General features: G+C 38.4%; 1 protein-coding gene across 8 annotated transcripts in view; it reads right to left on the bottom strand.

Annotated features, from left to right (window-relative positions):
* ptprsa (protein tyrosine phosphatase receptor type Sa) overlaps positions 1-19,951 on the bottom strand; it is a 319,426-nt gene that overhangs the window by 95,116 nt on the left and 204,359 nt on the right. For 5 of the 8 annotated variants that reach the window (XM_066696343.1, XM_066696342.1, XM_066696344.1 and 2 more), the window contains 5 exons: positions 11,347-11,616; positions 10,188-10,769; positions 9,421-9,557; positions 8,929-9,073; positions 661-966 (listed from right to left, as the gene is read on the bottom strand). In XM_066696343.1, the coding sequence (XP_066552440.1) occupies positions 661-966; positions 8,929-9,073; positions 9,421-9,557; positions 10,188-10,769; positions 11,347-11,616 (1,440 nt within the window). The remainder of the gene's footprint in view (positions 1-660; positions 967-8,928; positions 9,074-9,420; positions 9,558-10,187; positions 10,770-11,346; positions 11,617-19,951) is intronic. The other 3 variants (XM_066696347.1, XM_066696349.1, XM_066696348.1) reach the window with 1 other exon arrangement.

Here is a 19,951-nt window from a genome sequence, read left to right as displayed (position 1 = left end):
TGCTTAGTTCTAGTAATACGGTTAAACATTCAAATGTCAGCATTCAAATATTCCTCACAACTGTTGCAGTTCACGGTTGTTGGGCACAATTTAGTTACTACATGCTACACTGTCATTTAAGAATGAATGTATCTTTTGCAATGGATAATATGGTTTGTATTTTTTTTCTATTTTTTCCAAATATGTGGCCTTTTAGAAATGTATTCCTGACATTTTTCATGAACTCAGTGGAACACAGGACGTCTTTTAACCAGACAATTATGAAATCAGATAACATACATTCAACTGTCACTTTGTTTTCAGTGCTTATTTAACAGTTTGATTGTCTTTATCAAAAATAACAGTGTATAATAGTGTTAAAAAAAATTAATTCTTTTAGTTTTTAGAATTCCCTGATAATTTGAATTAGAATGTAATTTAATAAATCCCCAAAACTGATCTTTCTGTTTTGGCGCTTAAATTCAGAGTTATGTAAAGTGCCTTGAGGTCAGTCCTTGACCAAACCCCTTGGGTAAAATGAATATTGCATTCAGGGACAGATCCCCTACTTCCAAAAATAACGGCTCTTAAACAAAACACCACAAACAGACACGCCGACTAGCACACACAACACGGTTCCAACCAAGTCCCACACAGAAACGAACAGAGTTGCGTCATTACCGTCTTCGTCTGTCCGGGCGATGATGGGCTCGCTGTCTGGGCCGGGCCCCACGGCAGTGTAGGCCGCCACTGTCACACGGTACTGGGTCCACTTCTCGAGCCCCTCCAGCAGGATTTGGTTTGTCAAGGCTGGGATTTCTGTCACTTCCTTAGGCGTTATGTCCTCTCCTCCTATGGACTGGTAGCGCACTCTGTACCCTGCCAGGGCACCGTTTTGACTCTCGACTGGGGGTGGGCGCCAACTTACCAGTATGGTGGTGGAACTGGAGCTGGAGCACTTAATGTCTTGAGGGGGGGCTGAGGGCTCTGGTCAAGGTGGGAGGGAGGGAGGGAGGGAGGGAGGGCAGGGGAAAAGGAGGAAGGGGCGGAGGGTTGAAAAACAAAAAACAAAAAGATGGGAGAGATAAAGAAAATGATAAAAAAAAAACTAAAGGAAAAAAATACTGACTGACTGAGGACGAACACAAACTTAAAAGGAAAAAATAAATTAATACAAAATAATGTGTAATAATAATAATAATAATAATAATAATAATAATAATAATTAATAATAACATACACTTTTTTTAGGCCAGATCTGCTGGATATTTTGGGACTTTTTCTGAGAAAGATCTGCTTTCCATTGAGCCAGAGTAAGTAAAGCCCAGTAGCTACGAAGCTTGTGTTTGCCAGGTGTCTCCAATACTGCACTGCAAGGTTTCATATCAGAATCAGAACACACTTTCCTCTCCATATGGCCTGTGTTCCTCTAACCAAATGCTTTATTCCATCTATTCAGTCAATCACAGGGAGTGCTGGATCCCAGATATGCATTTATTTTGTAAAGCCTTTGAATATCATGGCCTGTTCTTGTAGATTACTCAACAGAGTGACATGGATCTCTGAGCTTCTACATCGATATGCAAGTCTTTTCATTTGATTTTAAATAGATTTACCTCTTAATGTTTTAGAATTGTATTATGTCTATAGGCACATTAACAAATGTTGTTTTTATTTGCATTACTCAGATAAAATGATAGACCTATCATTTTATCTGAGTTATGCAATAAAAACATAACACACACATATATATATATTACAATGTTTAACACTATGAATACAGTTTTCATATATTTTTATAACTTTTACTATTATTATTATTATTATTATTATTATTATTATTATTATAAGAATGTTTTCAACTGAAACACAAACAAACCACCTGAAGTCAAGCATTCAACAAAGGAAAGTAAATCAATTGCAACTTAAAAGCACCGACTGTAACAACAAAATCAATTTGAAACATTCCAGAAACAATAAAAAAGAAAGAAACTGAAACTGGATTTGTCACGTTAATTTCATGGTAACTGAAGTGAATGGAAAGAAAGGAAATGTTAAATTAAATCCAAAGTAAGAATAAATTAAGGACATAATTATAATTAAAAAATAAAACAAAAACATTAAACACAAACGACTTTTGCATTTATACGTACCTGGCTTTCTTCAAATACTAATTTTTACAGACTTTCTTACCACCATCTACCAAGTGCCAACAGAAAAACCTCTGAGGCACTGGTCTGTTTTAACCCTTTCCTTCCTCCACTATATACCATAGAAGAGCTACACAAGCATTAAAATGAACCCAAAAAGAAATTGCACCTCCTGCAATGCTAATAGTAGGTTGGAAGAACTTTTTTTTAAATAAATGAATTAATAAATACAAACATTTGAATTCATCTCTCTATCATGTGTATTCTATTAGCTTTGTTTCAGACTGCACTCTAAACTTAAAGTGTCTAAAGTGTCCACAAGACAGTTGATGCCAGGGTTGGAAATTAAAGCTAATTGAAGCTCTGGCATCTTACTTGCAAAATGTTCAGCTGTATGGAGTATAACATGATGGAACCCCACCTCATACATTAGAACTTCTGAAGACCTGTGTATGTTTCAATAATAAAATGATTTATAACTTAAGAGGATATGCGAGCTGTTTTCTATGGCACTGTGGAAATATAGCATGGCTAACTAAATCATGTGCCAGAGTAGCTACATTGTTATCAAAATGGTTTGAGAGTACACTGCTAGCCAGTTAAGAACATGTTTACAGGTAATCGGCAATTTATGATGATATTGATTAGTATGGTTTTGTAATTGCTACAAAAACATTTCAAAAGGTAAAGTTAATTTAAATATTGTATGCCTTTTTTACCACTGTCTGAATTACTAAGCAGTAAAAGGATGTTATGGCACTACCTAACTTCAATTTCAAAGTTATTCAAGCATTCAGTGCCATCTGTCAAAAAAACAGGTAACATGTTTCAGCAAGCTGATCTAGGAATAAACAAGACCAGAAAAGAGACCGGAACCTGGGAGACCTCGATTAAGATTTACAGAGCTGTCACAGAAATCTTACTTGAAGGACAATGTCCATATTGTATCATGTCCAAATCATTGATGGAGCTTTTAGTTTTGAATTCAAAAGCAAAATCTTTGTATGTGTGATTCTCTCTGTACAAACACGGATTCTAGTCTTTTAACTGACTAACTGAATTCTTCAGTTTATTGTACAGATTAAAAAAAAAAAAAAAGATATTTTACTTGAAGTTTCACAATTTTCTTATTTCATCTCAAGGCTGATCATTATTGAACAAATATCTTCCTGCTTTTAAAAGCTTACAAAAAAATATAAAAGTAAATCAGTTCTACTTATCAGTTCTAAAATATTGTTTTCACTAAAGTGTGTGGCATCCAATTGATTAGACTATTATACAGCTGTATAAACTGAAATAATCAGGTGTATGCATTTAACACCTATAGAAATTGTTACTTGTCCTTGATATGTTATTTAACTGACTTTTATATGCTGGAAAGGTGTGTCCTTCTACACTGGATCTGATTGGTTTGGTTAATAACATGGGCACAGCCAAAATGGGAGCTGTCCGTTCTAATACATTATTTGATTACCTCTTTTTGGAATACACGGCACTTCAGTGTTACAATAACTGATCAGTAGAAGTCTTTGTTTTGTTTAACTTTGATGCAAATCAGAATATGATTGTTTGCTATAACAGACACTGTTTACCAGGCTTGTGACCACAAATGGCATTGGCATACGTGAACTGCAAAGAGTCTACTTGTTTAGTTAAACCTAGGCATTTAAAAATCAGACCCTTTCATGTACTGTAAGAGAGGAGATTCAAGTTGCACAGCAGCTTCAAGGTATAATCTAAGGGCGTAACAAAGCTTGATGAAGGATAGGTCTGCAAAAGCGTGAAATTCATTAAATGCTATGAAATGGTATTCTTATCAGTTATTTCCAAACCCTCCTCAAGTCGAGACTAACCTGGTTTCTTTTCCGCTGCAGAGGATCCCAGCCACTCACAGAACTGAGTGCTTTGTTCACTGCTTGTGGACACTGTAGACCTTGTCTCAAACATGGACACCTGGTTCAACCTTCTACCAACTGAATAGCTCCTCTGAGCCTCTCCAAGGGTGCAGAGGTGCAGTCTTATGTAGAGTCACTGCTATCCACAGTAACAACAGAAGAGTCACAATTTCCCTTCAGATTGGTTTTCAACTGGGGGTGTTAGTGACTGTAAGCCGTAGCCTTTAGCAAAAACGACACCTCCTGTGTCACTGTGGATATAAACTGGGGAAAGTGGACTGGAAGTATGGTAGTGTACTATAAAAGTCAACACATGGGGCTGAAGTGCATTACAAAAAATATCAACAATGTGATTATAGCAGGCCCTGAAGGAACGAGGTGCTGCAAGAGTATGGGGGTGGAGGTGGGGGAGGGGGGTTATTTCCATTATCCACAAAAAAAATAATCACAGGGAATCAAGAGACATTCCCCTAAACTGAAATTGGCTGGAATTAACCAACCGCAGATGTCGGATATGATTTATGCTTGCCCTTAGTGGGCGTAATGGCCCACATAAAAGCTGCCTCTAGTCACACTCAACTTCAAAGAAATATCTCAAGTCCTTATTTACTTTTTTTTTTTTTTTTAACCAAACATTTCCCGTTCGCAATACAGTCCAGACTGCTTGGTGTAGGAAAAATATGGCTATAGATCTATAACCCACCCCCAATTCCTTTTCTTTTCTATGTTCATTTTTTATGGTCTTTTATGGTTGTCCCATTATAGTTCAAATATATCTGATTTGCCTTACAAAAAGGATGGTTTTACTGCCAATAGAAATTCCGCCCTCATTACAGAAACTGCAATTCCTTGTGTGCCAAGCAATTCCACAGTGCTCCAGTGAGGTGTATATTTATAATGAAGGTGGCTTTAGAGCAGATGGAAAATAATTGCATTTAGACCTGGGAGAAGAGGAGAGAGCGAGTGTAGAGTAGAATAGACTTATACTAAGCTATGTTATGTGTTCAAATTAAGTCTCTACTTTTAAACAAGAGCAAGCTTAATCTTTGCACTATTTAGTACTTATGAAATTTGAAAATATGCATGATGATGGATTTAATACTGCACTATGGGAAAACTGTGAGGTTCATGCCTGCCAAGATACTGGCAGCACAGGTGTCGCCTAGTCAATAAAAGCCTTGGAAGTGAAGTTGATGACATTTACACTCAATACAACAGGATCACGTCCTTGTGTGATTTCTAATTCTGCTCTTCTCTTGAATATGCAACCTGTCCCCCAAAAAGTTACATTATATGGAGCTTATTATTTTTTTTTCACTACCATTACAGTGCAAAATTTACCATTTACACTTAATTTTATACATTGAAATGTGGTTTAATTAAAACACATCAGCTTTAACTACCTATATTTCAAATGGAACCAAAAACAACCAAAAAAAGGATGGGATCGCCATCCATTAGGTTAGGTGGGTCCCCCCCCACATCTCTCTCCATTTCGCTCTCTTTTGTGCCCTAGGTGTAATTATGAGAAACTAAACCTAAAAATGCTCCAGTGTGCAACTTCATCATCAATATCGCTGACTTGGCAACAGCAGCCAGTTACTTGACGTTATTAAAAGTTAAAGCAGGGTGGACTGAATGTGCGAAACAGCTTGAGAACAGCCAAACACTTACCTTGGAGGCATCATTTTTTTTTTTATTAATTTTTTTAAACTTTTTTAAATGACTGTCCAAGCCTGAGTGACCTTCCTGACCTCCTTAATAAGAAAAACAGATGCCATTTTAACCCCTGCCAGAGTGCAGACTCTGGAGTCACGTCATCATAATGCAATTCCCCAGGGAAGGTGCTTTACAAGATACTTATAGAAAATAAACTGAAACACTTGTTGTCAGCTCATAAGGCTAGCTTAGCTCTCCCATGTTCAGTCCCATAAAAGCGGCTTTTTTTAAGGTCTTCAGAGGCAGTTAATAAGTCCACCTGACAGGGACAAGGATAGTGTGGAATGAGTTTGATTTATTTTTCAAGTGCTCAATGGCATCAACACACTGTAAACCTCCATGTGTTCTTTGTAATCAACAACAGATCTATTACTACATATTGTCTATATCATTTAAGACACATATAAGTCTGAGGGGGTCAGAAAATATCTGAAAGGCAGTTCTCTTTAGTCTATAAATGACCGATAATAAAATAAGTAAAGACGATATTGGAAATATATGGTAGGGGTGAAGATCGAAGCATATTATTATTTTATTTAAAGAGTAAATTATACACTTTTACAAAGCAAGATGTGCAAATGTGTAAGTGCAAACCTTTTTAAAATATGGTCTGATGAAAGAATACTGAACACTAAACACATCTTTGCTTTCTGTTAGACTTTAAATGGGATTCAAAGAGGCCAAAAGGTGCAGCATATCTTTGGCCCACAGCCTTTCCTACACAAAGGAGAGTAGAGGCAAAGGCTTAAATACAATCCAACATCCAAATGGTTAAGATTCAAAATCACTCCACACTATCAAAAGTATGTCACAAAGATTAACAGAAGGCACTCAGAGTCTGTCATTTCGGGCAGTGGGCTAAAACGAGCCCCATGGATACTTACTTTTACCTTTAGTTTAATGGATTTTGTTTCACAATATTTTGTTAAGTGCTGTGCTGACTGTCACATAAGAACCGACTGACAGCAACGACCAAAAGTTCTTCCTCATGTGTCGCAAGCCATATGTGTTTAAATCAAATAAATCCGTAAATAAATACATACAAAAAAATTATAAAAAGCTAGGTGACGTCAAGCCATTCCATGAAGAGTAGTTTCAAAGGAAGAGAGAGTTAGAGTGAGAGCGAGCGAGCGAGCGAGCGAGAGAGAGAGAAAGAAAAGTGTATCTGATCCAATCCATGTCTCTGTGCTTTGTACCGTTCTGAACCAATGCAATATAAATAAAAGGCACCATGGCACGTATATATACATACATACACACACACACAAACAAAACGCACACAATAGACGATGGATGGACATACAAGGTACTTCATGCCTAGGCTTTCCAGTAACCAGGGATGCAGTGAATAGTTACCTAGAGCTCCAATGACAGGTGTGGCTTGCTGGAGCAGAGTGATGCATGCAGCCCAACCATTAAGATATTTACACTTGCTAAAGCTAGTAACAATCACGATTGGGGTCAAGTGTGATTTCCCCATCTGGTTACAGCCAACAAGCTACACTGGTAAAAACAGGAATGTGTTAAAGAGGGTCTCCTACTACCATGACTTTCCCTTTGCACTCTTGTTCAATGCACTGCAAACCTGCAACAGTTAGGCAAAGGATGGAAAATAAGGACCATTTCTTTGGACTTTGATCAGAGCTTTTTCTTTTTCCTAACCCCAAATGGTAACTATAAGTGTTCTCCTATGGCGATATACAGAGGCATGCCTTAAATATCATACTTCTTCAGTCATTTCTGAAAATATCTTGGAATATAAGGGAAAAGGAGCTTTATTTCTCCTCCACTGAATATGCAAGGAGAAATCCAGGCATGATTATTTCAAATGTATATAGTTTTGGTTGGATTTACTTCACAAAGCAGATTTGCAATTTGTCCTCTAGACATTCATCTAAATCACTAATTTTGCTTTTTCTTTTCTGCTTTTCTTTTCTTTTCTTCTCTTCAACACCATACCAAATTCCAAGCGTTAAGACTTAGGTTGTTGTAGAAAAATTCAATTCAACCATCCTCAGCCCTGGCTGTAGGTATCAGTCCACAGGCACTAGCCAGCAATTTAAAATGCCTGCTGGGGAGTTTGTCCATGGGAGCAATGATGGTCTGAAGAAAGCCCAAGAGACTGGCATCCTGGTTGTGATGGTGGTAGTATCTGTGGCCCTATTAACAGATCCCCTCCCCCAAAGAGACGTGCTTCAGAAAGTCATGGCAGTCTAGAGCAATGAAATTGTGAATTTAATAAGGAAAAGTGCACTTGCTGTTGAAAACAAAATAAAAATCACTGCTCTTGTCTGGAATCAACCCCTCCACATAAGCATTTTTAGTTGTTATTGATTGTAGGATATAACACACAGAACACATAAACCAAAGTAAATCAACTAAATAAAAGTCGGTTTAGGCATCCGCATTCAGTGAAAACTTCCCTTTAAATAGAGGTACATCATTATAATCCATTAAACTAAACAAAATGGTCACACTATGTATACGTTGTATATAACTTATGCTAAACCCTTTCTTAAAAAATAAAAATAAAAAGGCATATATAAAGGAAACGCATGAATAGAAAGTCCAACATTGGTCAGCAATCTTCAGATCATTTCAAACATACCAGTCGTGGAAAAGGAGAAATTCAAACTCAGTTCAGTTCAAGATTAATCATTTTTGCACATTCATAAAAAATTAAAAACCTCAACCAAGGCTCAATCCAAGACAAGATGATGGAATGCCAAAATCATATTCAATATGTGTTCTTATTGGAGGTTGAACTGTTTTTGTGAAATAGTTTTCTTCTTTTTTCCTTCAAAGCCATTTGATTTGATTCTTTGTAGGGGATTGGAGTTCTGCATCAAGATTATAACTATACAATTTTTTTAAAAGGCACAGATCTGGTACAAAACCTACAGCTTTTCTTTAAAAACCTAAGATTTATTTTGCAACTATGATTTTGTCCTAGTTAAACCTAATCCTGAGAAAGAAGAAAAAATTTGTTAACATATACTGTCTGACTTGGAGAACATGCACTGTATGCCCCCCTTGGAAATTCTGACGGAACACAAAAGCAAAGAAAGCTAGTAGGTTTTGACCAGGTGTTTTGCCTGAAGTGATAATGCATTGCCCAACATTGCCTTATCTTGGCTGCCTTCAAACCAAATACAGAGGAACTTAAAAAGGCTTGGATAACGTACTGGCCTGGGACGTTTTCTGCGCAATTTCATTGGTGAAGGCACCAATCCCCTTCTCTGAGATTGCAGCGATTGAGAAGAAGTATTCTGTGTTGGCTCGCAGATTTTCCACCGTATATGAGGAAGTGGGGCCAAAGGTATTCACGACCTGGATGGGAAAACAATAAAATCATAAATTCATAAATACAAAAAGAACACAGTTAACTACTATCAGCTTACTTTCGATGAGCGTTCTGGAGGGCTTCATGTTGTTAGCACTCGAAGTTCGAAATCTAGGTGCTAAAAAAAATGATAGACTGGCCTCCTCTGGAAGGCCTATGAAACTTTAACAGTGGGAAACATTAATATGATTTGCTAAGGAAATGGTGTGGGTGGATGTATTTATTTATTCTTTTTAAGGAACTGAACAAGAATGTTGGAATTCCTGACCTTTTTATCTCCCTTCCCAACACTATATGGTTGTAAAGGTAAGAAATCTTTATCATGCAGTTTTACCTTGTTTCCAAACTTGCCCTCTCTGTAGTGCAGTTCATAGTTAATGATCCCTTCTTTATCATAGGCTGGCTCCCAGGTCAGCTCAATGCTGGTGTCAGAAACGGCTCCCACTTGAAACTTGGTCGGTTGCCCTGGGACTGGGAACCAACAAAGCAAAACCTTTAGTTTAGAACAGATGCTGAAAAGATCTGACACAGTGCTTTTAAGACAAGAGACGCTTCTTTCCACAGAAGGTGAAGGCAGTCTGGAACAAGTCACCCTGTTGAAGCAGACACCCTAGGATCCTTCAAGAAACCACGGATAAAATCCTTGGATCAATTAATTATATGGATGTAAGTAAATGAGGATAAATGATTAACAGGCCTGTCATCTTTCTCATGTTTTTATTTTAAGATATATTGGATGTAATCCAGTTATGATTCACTATCAAATGAAACTGCGTCTATGTTCTGAGGAACACACTCCCACTGCCATTACGAAGTGGTTGAAGTGGTTCACTTAGCTAATTGACAATTTGCACGTCTACGAAGGGTGGGGGACTTTAAAACTGGCAACTGCAACAGAGTCCAAATACACCCATGTGCTCAGTCAATGAATGAACCATGAGCATCATCAAAATATCCGATATATCTTCTCAAACATTAATTTATACATTTTGTAGGAAAGATAATATTTTACATTGGATATCTGACAAATACATTTCTTGAGTGAGCGCCTGCAGTGCATAAACTAACAAAACAAGAGCACAAGCAAAATAAGCATCTCACCTCCCTGTAGGACCTTGACATGGATTGGGTCTGAGAAAGGCCCATCTCCTACGGAGGTGAAGGCTAACACACGGATGGTGTAGGTCTCAGAGGCCACCAGGCTTTGCACAGTGGTGATCACACTGTCTTGAACGTTGTGGATCTGCCAGACACTCATGGGCTGAGATGGGTCCATGGTGTAATAGACCCGGTAGCCCTTGATCTGGCCATTGGGCTCCTCGGGCTCGTCCCACCTCACCATCATGGTGTTGGAGCTGATGATGCGGGCTTGGATGTTGCGTGGGGGGCTGGCAGGGGCCTGCTCACCAGTGCGAGCCTCCACTGGTTCACTTGGGGGGCCCTGGCCAATGGTATTGACAGCTGACACTCGGATCTCATACTCGGTGTTGGGACTCAGCCCGCCAATGCTGTAGCGGGTGGTGGTGATCCCATCCATGGTCTCAAACTTGCTGTCTGGGGACTTGGCGCGGTACTGGATGATGTAATAGGAGACCGGGTCGGGGTTGCCCGAGTCCCATGTGATGGTGACACTTGTGGCAGTGGTTTCCGTCACAATAGGTGTCCCTGGAGGCTTGGGCAGGGCTGGAGCAGAAGGAAACGAGAAACCATTACACAACCTCAAGGAACACCGGAACATCAGAACACACGGATCATCACAATAGAAGCTAACTCGACAGTAGGCTGTGCCGAAATGGCGAATTGCCTTGTATTACGTATTCTCTCTTTCTTTAAAAGGGACAAAGAGAAAAATCAACAAAGCTGTAGAAAGGAACTTCGACCAGCAGGTGCCCCTTTTTTCAGATACAACATAAATACAACCAGAGACTACACATGTGAAAGGAAGCTTTATCCATTCGAGAGCATGTCTTAAAGAATTTGTATCAAAAAATGATGGACAAGAAAGGGGAAAACAAGAAAAAGTAGTTAGAAGGGAGAGACACTTTTTTCTTTTCCTATTTGCTGGAAAGAAAATTATAATAAAAAGAACAAATGGCAGCGTCAAACACAGGACAAGGTGGCTTAGAAAAAATTGGGTGAAGGGAAGAAAAAGGGGATACAGTTTAGGTTTCAAAATATATCCTGTTCATTTGGCTCACAAAGACAGTTCTTTCTTTAAACATGAAAAGAACAGACTTCCAATATGCAGGTGTGGTCTTACACTTGACGGTGATTTGGGCTACGGCCTCAATGATGCCCAGACTGGACATGGCTACACAGGTGTAGTTGGCAGATTCGCGGACGCTGTTTAGCTCCAGCACATTGCGCCCAACAGGCATCTCGTCTTCCGGAGTAAGGTCCTCTGCTCCCAGCATCCACTTGACATAGGGCATTGGGGAGCCCACTGCCACACAGGTGATATTTACGCTGCCCCCTGGCATGATCTCGTGGCTGGTGGGTAGGATAGAGAAGCGTGGCGGCACCCGACGGACTGGTGAGGACGAAACAGAGAAAGGTAACAAAACAAGCAGAAGACAATGAGCCTTTTTTTTTAAAGAAAGATGCTTTTTGTTTTTAAATGATAAAAGAAAACCAGAAACCAACAAAATCCATGAAAACAAACTAAAAGAAAACTAACTTACAAAATTGCTTCACCAACGATAAAGATTGACATTAAAGCAACAATTCATAGCAACAAGGTTCCATTGACCAATATTTGACCCATCACAGCACATTTAAATACACAAAAATCTATTATTAGTTTCTCATCTTTTTATTAATAGAAAATATTGCATTACAGTTACATTACATAGAAGATGATTACCCATCCCATGACCCCTTAGCATAGATCATAAGTACTACTTCTACTACTATTTTTAAATCTGTAGTTTCCTTCCACATAACATCAGTAACTTCCTGTAACCTGAGACCACCTCGTCCAATCAGGAAAGTGCTGTAGTTTCCTTTGGACAGGAGGTAGAGGTAGGCCAGTGCCTAATGTTAAATGTTCTGCTACAGTTCTTCTCCTGACATTGCAGGAATTATAGTATATGTTATTATTAAGCAGTCCCTTAGTTTAAAATGGATGACTGCCTTCTACTTCTGCTTGGGCTAAAGATGAGAAACTTTAATCAGATTTTTGTGGTTCAGGGTAGATCAACTGGACAAAGCCTTTTTAAGATCTGACACGGTTCCATTGATAGATGCAGCTATCAGTTCCACAGACATCATGCATAGTAGGTCAAATAAATAAACAAGAAAATAAATAGAGAAAGAGAGATAAAAATGCATAGAGGAATATAACTGAAGGGTCGCTAGCATGCCCAGACGAAGATTGGAGAGAAAAAGAGAAAGATAAGAAAGGAAGGGAGGAGGGAGAGAGAGAGAAATAGAGAGTGAGATAAAGAGAAAAAGAAGAGAGGGAGGAGGGGGAAGGAGGGAGGAGGGGAAAACCCACTTCAATGTCGTGTAAGCTTTTTTTTTTTTTTTCTTCTTCTTCAACGAATGTGACCCAATGTGATAGGAGCACATTGTCACATCCTAGCCCTGGCAGTATAACAGAAATTAAATCTATAGGAGGATAATATCTAGAAATAGTAGTATTAATTGTAGTAGTAATATTAAAGAACAAAGAAACAAACAAACAAAAAAAAAAAGAGGAAATGGATAGAAAATGCTGGACTACATTTACAAAAGATCTGCATCCCTGTTCCAGAGAAGTGGATGCAGCTTTCAGACCTGAACACAGGAGGTAATTATGACTGGGAATGCATCTGAACAGGGATAAGTGAAAGGGGCTGTTTTACAGAGCGCTGTCAACCAAATAAATACTTGCACAGATGGATCACATGTCCATAACACCCCTGAAACCTGCCACTGCCTCACATTAAAAATAAGATGCAAGAGACATGTCACTCCATCAACAAAAGCTTTGGGACAGGATTTCATGCTAGACCGCATTTCCATAACACTTTTGTGGGGGGCTATCTATTTGTGTGCACAGTGAAATAGCTTTTCATAGACTTTCAAATACAAAGTCTTGAAGAATCAAGTTCTAAAAGTGGTGTATCTAATGAGCAAAAAAAACTGTTTGTATTTTGATACATCAGAATGCTAGCCTTTCCTTTGTCTACATCAATATATTTTGCTCACAGCATTGAACAGAATATGGTTAATAATCTATACATAACAGCTTTAAATACGTTTCTGGTATTATTATAATTATTAGGCAATTCTGGGGCATTCTACGATTATCGGGATGACATTTTCTTGTAAGGGAGGTATGTAATGGCACTGACTGAAGGGCTTGACACTCAAAATGGAAGGGTTGCATTGATCCAAAGCAGAATTCATTGTGGACTCTCACAGTACATCAGTTTCCTTAATTTCCTCCCCACAGAGCTCAGGAGTCAATACAAGCTTTTGCCGCCATTGTGTCGGTTGGCCAGTATCACCTCCCATAAAACATCAGAAGAGCTGAATACTCACCTATTGCAGCACTTTGACCATTATAGTAAGAACTGCTTCGACTTAAAGTACACATATGTGTCAAACTCTTAGGAAGCAGTGCAATGTTGCGTTAATGTTAGGGTGATTTGTTTTGTGCTTTTTATTCTCTCCTAAAGATGGACAGAGCTCTGTAAAAATGATCTTAATGTCTGCAACACAAATGAAAGGAAGGTAAACAAGGGTAGGGTAGGTAGATATGTCTGTGTGTGTTTGTGTGTGCTGAGAAGAGGGGATGGAGTTGGGCTTTGCTGGGGGTGGCGAGAGGCAATGCGGAGGAGAGGGGACGTGCAGATGGACCGCATGGAAAACAGGTGGTGGGAGAGACTGGAGGGAGGGAGAGGGGAGTTAGAGACAGACAGACTGACAGGGAGGACAGACACACACGAGACACAAGGCAGTACACGATCCAAGCAGCAAGACAACAGACTTAACGCAATCACGCAGAGAATATACCCATGGGGGTGTGGGGGGAGAAGGGGGAGTGGGTGAGGGAGAGGAAGGGGAGAGAGAGTAAGGAGACTGTGATTTCCGATCAAAACCAAAAGAAAAGCATGTGCTCAGTGGGTTTGAGGTCTCACACATCGAGGCTTGAAAGGAAATGGAACTTTCGGTCTTGGTCTTGTGCAAAAGAACCGAGTCGCACGTTATTGGACACTAATGGGACCCAACTGGGTTTCACTGCTCAAGAGTTCAGCATGTTGTTTGAAACAGATCAAGTAGAAACACAAACATCCACATAAAAACAGCATCAAATATTCTCTCCTGTATAGTGTGTTTGTGTATGTGCAGGCATGTAGATATATGATCATAAACACCACATATATGAATATACAGTACTGTGCTAAACTTATTTCTGCTAATTGATCAACTAGTTCCTCAGCAGCTTTGTAGTTTACATTCAGAAGAACATGGACACAAATAATGGCCAGCGATGCTTTATGCATGTCCTGATTTAAATCTTAGTATGTTTACCAGTTTTAGCTTTCTTTAACCCTTACAGTGTCAACACCTTTAGAAAACATTAAAATAGAATCTTTTACTTGAGCTTTTAATATTAATATGAAACCTATTTCAAATTCCAGCTTTCACAGTGGTAGTACAGCAGTCTGTTGTTCTGCTTTTCAAACATGTTTGATTTTAAATGTGGTGAATGTTGGAGATTAAGCATAAGTGAGATCATAGTTTACTGCTGACAAACCTGAAAACCAAGTCTAAGAAATCAAACTCAATTCCTATGAAAGCTTTGTGGAATACACAAACAGCAATACAGCAGTTCAACTCGTATAATGTGACTAATTATAATAATTAGTGTGGGTGTCAGTGTTTCTGTAATGTCTTCTAGTGAATAAATGGAGACAACAAAGGCTGAAGGAATTGAAAAGTATGACAGTGTAGAATTTGCATCTGTTTAGATAATTTTATCTTAATGTAAAAACTTTGCAAAATAAGAAAAAGGTAAGGGGAATCACATTCTTATAAAACATAAATACAGAAAACCTATCAATTAAACAATATATAAAAAAATTACATAAAACTGAAAAAGTGATATGTAGAGAAATGCATTCATGCACTGTGCTTGGTTCTGTTAAATTGCTATGTTTAGTTATTTGCGTATCATTTATCACATTGACATTGATCACATTGCAGACATTTTACGTGATGAGGGAATGATTCTGTATTTAATGGCAATGACTATTTCACACAGACTGAGTCACTTTGAAGGACAATACATAACTGATTAACTGGTTTACTTTCCATACAGGAATTAAATGAGTTAGGATGTGGTTTTCTGTACATCGTGCTCATGTGACAGTATGAGTAGAACGCACACATGTAGCAGCTCGAATTCCACAGAGATCAAGTGCTCTTTTATAAAAATCACTCATGTACAGTTTGACAAGTTGACATTTTCTGATGTATGTATAGCTGGTGGCCCATCTCTTAGAGCATCAAACACAAGAGGGTTAAGGCTAAGCTGTTCCCCTTGCATGTTACATTCAAATTGTGCTCACTACACTAAATCACAAAGTATTTAAATCAACTGTTTATTGGCATGTATTTCCTCAGGATTATCTATAGATGTGTGCCCAGTATTCAAAACTGCAGTCATTTTAAAAGTATATTACTTCTAGATGCTCACTGACATCTTACACTACAAAGATCATGTTCATTATCATATTGTGCATCACACAAACCTATTTAAAATCTGGATGCCTTTTGCTATAGTGCCTTACATGCTGAACATGACCGCCAAAACATATTAAATGATCTTATTTTGTGAAAAACAATATATCAGTCAAATATGCTTAAAAAATTGATTCTATGTCCATATGGGATTTACAACATATTATTGAATTAATATATTTTACCAATCAAATTATTTAACCCAGTTATTTGAAAATAATGCTTTTGTTATAGGACTTTCAAGTCATTTGTTATGATTTTGTATTTGTGTGCAAATACTATATACATTTAACATTTACACTTTGACAATTTGTCATTAATGGATGTACCCACACAACTGTGAACTAGCATTCGACTTTCACTGCATTGACACTGGTAGGGTTAAGGATTGGACAAGATCAGACCCTTTAAAGTAAAATCAAATCAATCAATCTCACCCCACAAAAGCAACAGAAATAATGAAAACACACCGACTAACCAAATGAACAAAACAAAAAAAAAAAAGATTACCCTGTTCCTTCTTAAATAGTTTTGCATGACCACAAAGGTGAAAGGGCAGCCCATTCCTTCTCACAGGAACATGCATGGGTCTTATAGTTCTATGAGGTTCCACACAAGATATAATAGGGTGCAACCAACGCCAGGCTGATACAAGAGAATAGAAAGATACAGTAAACTGGTACAATCGAACAACCACCCAGGTTCCATCCAAAGCATGCCATTCCCATGTGCAAGTCTAGCAACTTCTGGGGGAAATCAAATTAAAAAAATAAAGTTAAAAAAGGGTAAATGAAACGCAAACTTCACTGCACAAATCATAGCAAAGGTATATTCTTTAGCATGGCACTGATGTACATCTCTGGGACAATATTTGAGTTTTCAAGTGCAGAGAAATGTGGACCATGCAGTCACGCCCTTTAGGTCCCCGTCAATGTCTGGGTCTCAAGCGGCCAAAACCACTGTTTAATATATAATGATAAAGCAAAAGGATAAAAAATGCCCAATTGGCTGCTCTTGTGAGCTCTGCGTCCAAGATTTGGGTTCCTACAGGCACTTACGTTTCCCTGTGTTCTCTCATTGAATGAAAAACATATTGTTTACGTCCATGAGCTTTTGTGGTTCAGTGAATGAGGCTATGAGAAGGGGATGTGAAGCCTTTCACCTTTGGATGTGAGCGCTGATTATGCTGACTAGCTGCTGTGAGTTGGTGTAATTACAGTCGAGACATTAAATCCCTTTCTGCAATCCCAAGCCTGATATCCTGTCTTAAAAGTTTGTACGTATCACAGTTTCTCGTTTTACAATCCACGAGCCCAAGTCTGGACAAGAGGAAACCTTTTCTGCTTTTTCTTGCATGGCTAAGCCACCGACATTTTAAAATGTCGTGTATGCACATATACGCTGGATGATCAAAGATCTCTGAAATTACAAAATTCAGAACAATTACAAAACAATGGACTGTAGCTAGAGATGGACTCTACATACATATTCAAGATTGTTTTTTCCTTGTTAGTTTATCATCCAAAAAGATTAGTTTAACCCACAGCTTTGAGAGAAATAATACTACTTAAATGGAGGAAGTATATCCTTCTCTAAGAGGTCAGCCAGATAGATTCTAAACAGGACTGGCCTATTATGCTTTATTAGATATTACAATATTATTTCATAAAGAAAAGCTTTCAGGATGGATCCTCTATCCTAGTATCATTTAAAAGAGCATTACTTCTGTTTTTGATATACTACAGACTCCTCTTTCTGCTGAGTTAGCAAAAGAAAATTGCTGTTTGGTTTGGTCCACCATCTTACCTTCCCCTACTTATGACACAAAAAAGGAGAAAGAATTAGAAGAAGTGTCTCAGGGTGGAACAGGGTTCAGTGGCAGTTTTGTGATATTAAACATCACTGACATGAAATTAAATCCTGGCTGTACTTCTACAGTGGAAGCCCTTAGAGAATAAACCATTATACTGTATGCATAATTAAAATGCACTTACCAAAGCAGCAACATATTAATTACATGTGAGTAGAAAGAGTACCTACACAAGCATCAAGGGGAGTGACAGCAATCATTGCCCCTTGCAATAAGGATTATAAATCATTATTAGGGTTTTATGAATGTAGGACATAGATGGCTAGTCATGAGATTCTAAATGTCCATCCTTGGTCCTTTCTGCCCATCCCTAATCCTTGCTGGACTTTACAAAAGGTCTGAACTATACAATATCTTTAGTGGTTCACAAATTGAGAATTGTAGGCTTGGCATTTTGTGTTTCTGGAGACATTCGGGTTCTTAAATATTTAAAAAGAGGAAATGAAAAAGAGAATAGCTGCTACCATATGCCTGAAAATGACAAGAATGCATGAACCATAATAGGGTGTCACCTGCAAGTCCTACACAGTTGTCACAAGAGATTTGAGGAAACGGTCATGCTGTGAACAAATTGCAGAATTCTCAAGTTTCTGGGTGAGTTGGAATTGAATTGGCAGGAAATGTCAGTGGCATGGTTTTGTGCGGTGTTGTTTTTTTTGTGTGGTGTTGTTTTAAAATGGCTCTATGGTGTTTCAAATCTCAATTGAATGGAGAGGTCCTCATTCAAAAGACCAGGAGCCCGACAGGCCCAGCAAAGTCATCAGGTTATCCCATTTCAAGCCCCGGTGCAGAGAAAAAATAACTCAAAAGGTGTACGTTGACGAGGTGAAAAGCAGTCAAGAGAGAACGCCAGAACGCTGCACTATTCTACAGATAAAAAGGTGTGCCAAACGGAGGTTAGAAGGCGGACATTATCGGCCATTTTGGCGAGACAGTTCGAGCAAGCCTGTCCTGTCCCAAAATGAAGGGGAAAGCCAAAATAATGTGCAGCCTTTAGTGTTACCTTAAAGCTTAGATTACACCCTCTTTACACAACAGAAAATGAGGCCGTGAAGACAGATCTTTTTGTTCAGAGATAACTACAGTAATCCGGGATATTGGATTCCTAAGTGAAGAGATTCTGTGCTGGACTGTAGAGTGAATAAGCTAGAATAAATTGTAATAATCAGCATTATTACAATGATCCATACAATATGGATATATACATTGATTTGATTAAATCTGTCAACACAGTATAGTCTCTGTGGTATTATGCATTCAGCTTTTAGATCTATAAAGTCAGTATTATGTCTACATTTTTTTTTTTTTTTTTTAACAGATCCTTTGGGTTCCAAGTGTTGTTGTTTAGCAACCAACTGAATTAAGCAAACAGGATCATCGTGAATTGGATTCCAGATTTACCACCTGTTCAAGTTAAGACAGTGATTAAAATGAAGTCAAACTTGTATTATTTTCCATTTGTACAACTAGTCTGTTGAAGATGATAGCTGGCAGAGAAATTTGAGAAGTTTGTACAATCCTAACCTATTGGGTCACTGGCTTCCAGGTTGGCCTTTTTGACAAGCTACGACATCAAAGGTGTAATCTAGCTTTAGTTCCCAACATCACATACAAACACACTAATTGCATAGCATGCAAGCAGATGCAAAATAAAACAGGCAGACATTTAGGTTAAGTGTACATTAGAGGATATATACAGCACAGTCTTCCTGCATCATCTTTTCAGATTACATTCATACACAATTAACTCATAAGGAAAGCAGCAGAATTTCTGCAAATCTCTTTAGTGATGAAGTAATAGGGATAATAGAGTAACTGATAGTATATTCACAATAACTAAAGCCCCCCACCCCTCTATCCCCATTTAATTTATCTCTAGTGTTTTGCAACACAACGATCTGAGTTAGAAAGCCAGGCAGCCAAGAACTGGGCATTCTGTCCAAATTTAGCAAGAGGAGGAGTTGGTCAGCTCCCGAAAGATATCCGCAGTAATATTTGAAAGGCTGCTTGGTGGACACTAGTGGAAAGCCATGGCTAGAGCATCCTGAGTACAGTACAATACAAAAAAACAGTTATCACAAACTAGCGCATCAGTTGTATCAAAATAAATGTATCAATTAATTCTGAATGACTGATCTACTGATCTACTCAGTCGGAAGATGTCTGCCATCTGCCACAGATCGTGTCACTTACAGAGCTGCCATCTACTTGGAGATGGATGGACATGGAGCAATTATTAATAAGCCAAAGAAAGAGCAACTTG

The sequence above is a fragment of the Amia ocellicauda genome, chromosome 22 (assembly GCF_036373705.1).
Source record: "Amia ocellicauda isolate fAmiCal2 chromosome 22, fAmiCal2.hap1, whole genome shotgun sequence".
NCBI classification, from domain to species: Eukaryota; Metazoa; Chordata; class Actinopteri; order Amiiformes; family Amiidae; genus Amia; species Amia ocellicauda.
The sequence above is the reverse complement of the archived record's forward strand: the minus strand, read 5'-3'. Positions and strand labels throughout refer to the sequence as shown.